Source organism: Equus asinus, chromosome 2 (assembly GCF_041296235.1).
Source record: "Equus asinus isolate D_3611 breed Donkey chromosome 2, EquAss-T2T_v2, whole genome shotgun sequence".
In the NCBI taxonomy this organism is placed as follows: domain Eukaryota; kingdom Metazoa; phylum Chordata; class Mammalia; order Perissodactyla; family Equidae; genus Equus; species Equus asinus.
The window spans coordinates 170,554,429-170,562,050 of record NC_091791.1 but is presented as its reverse complement, the minus strand read 5'-3'; the positions used below and the strand labels follow the sequence as shown (position 1 = coordinate 170,562,050).

At 52.4% G+C, this 7,622-nt stretch overlaps 1 protein-coding gene across 1 annotated transcript; it reads left to right on the top strand.

The window, feature by feature from the left end:
* Positions 1–1,355: 1,355 nt before the first annotated feature.
* On the top strand, positions 1,356–4,981 carry LOC139044544 (granzyme B(G,H)-like). Its single transcript, XM_070504174.1, has 5 exons — positions 1,356–1,531; positions 2,599–2,746; positions 3,252–3,387; positions 3,594–3,851; positions 4,506–4,981. Exons 2-5 carry the CDS (start codon positions 2,646–2,648, stop codon positions 4,665–4,667), a joined length of 657 nt encoding a protein of 218 aa, XP_070360275.1. The 5' UTR covers positions 1,356–1,531; positions 2,599–2,645; the 3' UTR covers positions 4,668–4,981.
* Positions 4,982–7,622: the final 2,641 nt, after the last annotated feature.

Sequence of the window (7,622 nt, the reverse complement as noted above, 5' to 3'; positions counted from 1 at the left end):
TATGATCCCAAGTATTTAAAATGCACTGCTCATGGTAACAGGCTGTCTGCTGGTGAGAGGAAAAGGAGTGGCATTGTTCCTTTCTACTTTCCAAATTTTCTTAATGAACATTTATCACCACTATAATCAGAAAAGTGATTTTATTTTTAAAATGTCTGCTACTGGGTAAGCTAGGCGCAAAAAGGTAGAGGTTTGATAAATGTACTTGGTTTGATAAACAGAATATTTACACTGGAATCAAGGTATTTTGATACAGAATATTCTTCGTACAAAAATTGTAAAATACAGAAAATGTACGGAGGGAAACTTAAATCACCAGGCCCTAAGCACTCAGATATGCTTAATTGTTCTCCGAACAGGACTGGACTTGGGCTGTTTAGAAATAACACTCCTTCACTTCCATCATAGCGAGATCATCGGCAGAGTTTGATGAGCAAATGAGAGTCTATTACGTGCCGGGCCGGCTCCATCAGAAGTGTGGCTCTCTAGATGGAGAACAGAGAATCCTGAAAGGATAATTACTGGTCTTTGGTTGCCTGGTAAGCTTTCTCACTTCACATGGTATCGGCAATGTAGTCATCTGAACTTCCTCTGGGGACTCAGCCCTTTCCCAGTCTTAGTCCATGTGGTTTGGGTGGGACTGACTCCAGCCTACCCAAAGGAGACTGACCCAGGCTTGAGTCAATAAGTGGGTTCAATTCCTAGGGTCATAACGATTTGTTAATTTAGGCCAATAAATGTCAAGTGTAGGACTTTTGTTAAAGACATGGACAAGAAAGACGGACTCTATCACTCTGAGCATTTGTAACTTCAAAAAGATGTTAAAAATCCCCTAGGAAGGAAGCTGTGCTGATGCATGGGTTGCTACATGGATTTGGTAGATGGTGGCCATGCTTTCTTCTCATCTTCTGCATCCCTCTGCTATGGCCCTTCCCATACTGTGCTTTGGTCACTGATGCTTCTCTCTCCTCCACCAGACAGACAGCTGTCTAAGGGAAGGAGACACATCTCCATTACGTTTGGTCATGGCACAGAGAAGGACTCAAACACACATCTGCTGAGGAAATCCTGATGGACTTAGCAACACAGAAATGAGGCATTGGTGGTTCTATCACTGGGGACTCAGGTTTCAGGGGCTCCAATACCTGTACTGGTTGATACCACAGCCCACAGTCTCCACTTTGTACCCTTGGGTTCCTGCTCTAGGCTGGAACAATTGTTCCGCCCTGAGTCATCCACTGTGGGTTCTGGTGTGGTCACTGCATGATTGTCACATAACCATCCAGAGGACATAATCAGGCAGCAGGAGTGGGGGCGGGGAAGGTTTCATAGAAAGCCGTCTCTGATGAAGCACCACACAACCACAGGGGGACCTGAGGTCGCTGATCCCATCTGTACATCCTTCCTCTCCTGGAGGTTAAAAGACAGCAAGGAGGAAGCACCAGCCTCTCCGACCTTGGCAACCTTCCTGGAAAGATGCAGCCTCTCCTGCTCCTGCTCGCCATTTTAGTGTCCCCTGGGGCAGAGGCAGGTGAGTGACCACCCCCACCCTCAGATGCCCAACCCCTCCCCCCAAACACAGTGGGCACAGATCTCCTGCCCCTTCTGCACATCCCTGATCCATCCATCTACCAGCAACATTCTGAATCCCAGCTCCTGTCCCACCTCAGAATCCCATGTATGACGCTGGATAAGCTACCAACAAGAATGTCAGGGGAGAAGGCAGTTCTCAAGAACAGCCAGTGGGTGCTATTCCCTCCCTAGGCCCCACGTTTGCCATCTGCAAAGTGGAACTTAACTGGAAGTGCATGGCAGAGGGAGGGAAACTGGAAAAGAGAAAATAATCAATTCCCCTGCAGAGGGCAGAGTGGGCCTGGCTTCCAGGTCTGGGATGACACAGATGCTCCCCTCAACGTCTGATTAGGAGAGAAGTCTGAGCTCTGCAGACCCCGGAGTTGGTGGGACCACTGTCCCAAGAGGCCTGCTGATGCCTTGCTCAGTCCCAAGGCCCCTCAGTCCCTTCTCCAACTCTGCTTTTCTTCCCAGGCCTTTAGCAGCTCCCTTCTTTCCAGGATGGAGCCACTGTTTGTGGACCTGAACTTCTCTGCTTTCCAGAATCCCACAAGCACTGGCCCTACAAACTCTCCTTCAGGCCCATTGGGGGCCATTCCTTCATGCAGCCAACAAACAGTTTTTGGGCACCCACTATGTGTCAGGCCATGGAAAACAGGCTATGACAACATCTAGGTCCCTAAACTTAAGTCCTGGCCACTGGAAACAGCATCATCCTAGACATCACAGGGCAACAGGGCCTTAGAAAGGCTCTTGAAACAAAGCAGAGTCAGGAGAGGAATTCTCAGGAGCCTCTAGGACTTTGCTGTCCCTAATATGCATATGCTCACCTCCAATTATCTGTGGAGGACAGATTCACAGGCCAAGCCTGCTCCTCTTCCTTTTTCTAGAGGGAAAGCCCCACCCCAGCCCCTCTCAACTCCAGGCCATCTCGGGCTCCCAGATGCCCAGCAGTCCTGCCGTCAAGGTGACACATGCCTGGTGGACTCGCTGGGTGTGCACAAGTAGATAAGACTTTTCCTTCAGAGGAGATCATCGGGGGACATTAGGCCAGGCCCCACTCTCGACCCTACATGGCATTCGTTCAATTTCTGGTTGAAGAGGCAAAGGACAGTTGTGGCGGTGTCCTCGTGCAACAAGACTTTGTTCTAACGGCTGCTCACTGCTGGGGAAGGTGAGGCACCAAAGACCATGAACACCTCCTGAGACCCCTACAGGGACTCCAGTTCTCTGCCCAGGGCCTGCAGCCCAGGGGAGTTCCGCCAGCTCCTGGGAACTCAAGGCCATGAGAGCTCATGAAAGGAGCCATCTGAGAGCATGACTGCTCCATGGAAAGTGAGAAATAGGACAGGGAAGATTTGGAGTCAAGGGGTCAGAGGTGAGAACTAGTGGCCCAGTTGAGAAGAGAGACCACACTGGTCAAATGGAGCAGCTGTGGAGGATGAAACCATGCACTAGGGTCAAAAGGCAAACTCAGAGTCCTTTCACAATATTGACTGAGCACCTACAAAGCTCCCAGAATCCCCTCTCAGAATCACCCACTGGCTAGTACTCCTGTTGTTTCCAATCTCCTACCTGCAGCCCTGCCCTGCCCCAGTTGTCACCTGCCCTTCATGGCTCATGGGCTGGATCTCCTTTGACTCCAAGCCCCCCGCATCCCCATCCTGCTTTCTGTGTAGCTCAATCAAGGTGACTCTGGGGGCCCACAACATCCAGAAGCAGGAGAGGACCCAGCAGGTCATCCCTGTGAAGGAAGCCATCCCCCACCCAGACTATAATTCTAAGAACTTCGCCAACGACATCATGTTACTAAGGGTAAGGGAACCTTCCCGCTGCTCTTGCTGTCCTGGGTGGAGATTGCTTCCCCTCCCACTGGGACCTGTCCCTCCCCTCCTTCCCATCCCGGTCACCTGGCTAGTCCCAGTGGCTCATGGGAGAGGGAAGTCAGTGCAGACCCATCGCAGTGTCCAGGCGACAGGAGACAAGTGGCTGAGCTGGACTTTCTTGCCTCTTCTCATCAGCTGGAGAGAAGGGCCAAGCTTACCGAAGCTGTGTGGCCCCTCAACCTGCCCAGGGGCACAGCCCAGGTGAGGCCCGGAGAGGTGTGCCGTGTGGCTGGCTGGGGGAGAGTCGCCCTAAATGGCAGAGCGTCAGACACTCTGCAGGAGGTGGAGCTGACCGTGCAGCAGGACCAGGAGTGCGAATCCTACTTACAAAAGTACAACAGTACCACTCAGCTGTGTGTGGGGGACCCGAAGGAAAAGAAGTCTTCCTTTAAGGTGAGACTGGGCATCTACCTAGCTTCGCTCTGGGGAGAGGGGTGTTTTGGAACTTTCAAACCCAAGCAGTGGGAGGGGTTCACTCCTTCACCCTCTATACTTTGATCTTTCTCCTGGGAAGAGAAGCTGGGAGAAGCCAAAGTGGGGAGTCACAGGCCTTCTGGGAGCCCACCAGGGGACTGAGATGCATCCAGACATGATGTTCCATCTGGAAGATGAATTTGCAACACTCTGCTCCACACTGGGCACAGGTGTTAGAAAACTGCTCCCTGGGTGTGCAGCAGTCAGATCAGGTGGCTCCTCAGAGCTGGCTCCCATCTTGGTTAAATGGCTCACCTTCTGTGCTGAGTGTCGTCCTCACCTGCCTGCTTCCATGTCCTTAAATGGTAGACAGAAGCACAGTCCCACAGCGCCCTCATGGGGGAGGATCCAGGAGAGCGGGGAGGAGAGGGAGCCGCCCCCTGAGAGAAATGAAGTCCTGACAACGTCCAGGATCAGGACTGGGCAGCTGAGGGGCCCACAGGGGCCTGCGCTGCTCTCTGATCTCCCACATGGAGGCCAGGCCAGTCGGCCTTCACTGAGAGGGCATTTGGGATGCAGGTGGGCAGGACCCAGGAGAGCATGGACTCAGTCCTCCCTGCTCTCTCTCCACAGGGGGACTCCGGGGGCCCTCTCGTGTGTAAGAACGTGATCCAGGGCATTGTCTCCTATGGACGAATAGGCGGGATTCCTCCACAGGCCTTCACCAAAGTCTCGAGTTTCCTGCCCTGGATAAAGAAAACCATGAAGGGGCGGGCCCTGTGGCGGAGTGGCTAAGTTCCTGCACTCCACTGCGGCGGCCCAGGGTTTTGCATGTTCGAATCCTGGGCGCAGACATGGCACTGCTCATCAGGCCATGCAGAGGGGGCATCCCACATGCCACAACTAGAAGGATCCACAACTAAGAATATACAACTATGTACCAGGCGGCTTTGGAGAGAAAAAAAAGGAAAAAACTAAAATCTTTAAAAAAAAAAAAAAAAAAGAAAGAAAACCATGAAAAGCCTCTAACTGTAGAAACCAGCCCACCTTCTCTGGAGCTGATCCAGAATGACACCAGTAACTAAATAAAAGTCTCTTAGCTGAGCGGGAAGGGCTGGTTTCTCCTTTATTCATTGACCCTCAGTCACAGGCACTAACTCTGTCCTTAGAAGGCCAATGGCACAAATCTGCTGTTTTCTGCTTCCTCCTCTTGCCCCTCCCACCACCTTCCCCAAACCTCAAGCAAAGCTGTTCCCCAGCTCCTGCTGACCCACACCTTTCTCTGGGCCTGCCCTTCTGCCAGGGCTGCAGCTGAGCATCATCAGGAGAAAATATGAACCTCTCTGGTCCTGTGGCTCAGGGCAAACTTCTTACCTGCTTCCCTGTGTTATATGGCAAAGAGGAAGGGGGATGACACCATGGGTCCCGAACACCAAGCAGGCAAGCCTGGGACTGAAGCTCAACGGCACAACCCCCACACTGGGGAGAGGAGAGGCTGCCTGAGAAGGACAGTGCTCTCCCACAGCCAGGGACCTGGCGCAGAGTCAGGGTGGGTCTCTGGAGAAGCTCCTCGATCTCACCCAGCCTGAGTTTCCTCCCTGCCCTCCTGTGACCTTGGGGCCCAGCTTGCCCTCCAGTCTCCTGGCTGCCCCTTCTTCTCCATCCCGGCTTTCCACTGAGAGATCTCAGTGTCTACTAACTCCTGTCCCCTCCACACAAGCCTGATCTGAGCTGACCCCTTCCTTATAGCCCTCCTGCCTAGGACACTCAGAGCTCCGTGTGGTTCCAGCAGGGTCTCTCCCCTGAGATGCCAGCCCAGCTCATGCTGTGGCAAGGAGTGCCACAAGGAATCAGGCTTGTGCTGGCAACAGGCGGGACTCATGCAGGACACAGCAGGCAGGCTGTCTCTCCAGAACTCCTGCCCCATCTCTCACTTGGCAAGGCCAGCTCAACCCCTCACATCCAGCCCAGTGACCCCCCAAGTGCTCAGGGTGCATTGGCCACCTGGTCATTTGGTAGCCTGAGTCCCTTTCAGCCTGTCCTTCTTACTCACTGCTGGCCTCTAGGCTAAGACCCCTCACTGCCCACATACGGCTGTCTCAGCCTTTTGAGTTAGTAGCCCTACCCTCTCTGCAGTAGGACTGGAAAGCACAATTTTTCAATCAATAAACAAATACACACTGATTGAGCTCCTAAGTGCCCGGCACTGGGGATCCACAGTGGACCTAATACAGACTCTGTCATCTGAACCTGAGGACACTGATAGTGGGAGTTTCACCCAAATCATGTAACTTTCTCTCCCTCCTCACATGAGTGCACATGGCCTAGATCTTATGGGAAATCCACAGGAATAAAGTACTTGCGTTCTGTTTCTATGGCTGGTCACAGTCCGTGTGTGAGCATGAGCACGTGTGACTCTAGGACAGCAGGGCGTGGGATTTGGAAATTGCATCAGTCATTCAGTTTCTAGGGATGAAGTCACCCAATTCTGTCCAGTGGAGCATCGTCTGCACCTAGAGGAGAGGGCAGCCCGTAGGGAGGGAGAAGGGCAGCGAGGGCAGCCTTACGTTCATTTGCCTTCAAAGTATCAGGTATGAGTGTCATTGTACAGATTCAGATGATAGGAACAACTGTATTAAGTATTTGCTTGTAGGCAACTAGAGTCAGACTCTAAACACCCATCCAACTGGACTGGCTGGAGAGCTGGTCCCTGTGGTTACTGTACCTCCTGCCTGCGGAGAATCAAACCAGAATCAGGGAGATTCACATGGTCTGGAAACATGGAGAAAGGCCTCTCCTCTTAGGGCCACTGTGGTTACTGCTGCATCCGTAGTTTCCAGACCACCAAGATTTTTTGACTTGAGGAGGTTTTTGGCTTGGAGCCCACACATGGAGTTCGGGATCCTTTGCTGAGTGAGGATCTCCCTGTGTTGGGCTCACCTCAGAAAACACACCCAGCACCCACCTCTCCAAGGGCTTGCCGCTCATATGGGGCACAACCTGGGAGCTGAGCATACGTTCCAGCTCGGAGCTCCTGCTCCAAACCCACACAGCACTACCCTCTCACCACAAGGGGTATGTACTCTGGGATCATGTAATCCTCTCAGGCACAACCTTTCCCACCTTGTTGTGCACAACGCAGGCAGCAACACAATCTCTTCATGACTGAGGGCACTTTCATAAGGGGAGAGCAGTGAAGACACGCAGCTTCCAATCTGGAGCTGAAAAAATATCTCTGTATCTAAGACATACTAAGAACCTGGCTCCTTGATGGAAAAAGACAAAAAGGAAAATGCCAAAAGCAAAACAAAAATAATATTTAAAAAAATAGCCCAGCCACATGCATATCTTGTTTAGATATGACATTTGCTTGAGGAAATGGTTCTGTGGTTTGGATCCAAGTTTGAGGACCCTGCTGCAGGTCTTCCTCCTGTGAGAGATGAGGGAGGGACACAGTCCCAGGAGGGGGCAGTGGCCGACTGAAGGGACCACAGAGTTAGAACAGAGCCTGGACTAAGCCCAGGAGCCCTGACAGCCAGGCCAGCAAGAGCCCTGACATGTTGTCTAACCCCCGCCCCGTGATGACTTCCTGGCATCCCTGAACAAGAGCTGAGCTTCTGCTCACACACCTCCCTGGAGAGAAAACCTCTGGGCTGCTGTTCATCCATTCTGTGACAAGGATTCCAAGGCCTCCCTTGGTGAGCGGAAGTCTGCTCAGGGGCACATTTAGATGGGGGTGGGGAAACCCCC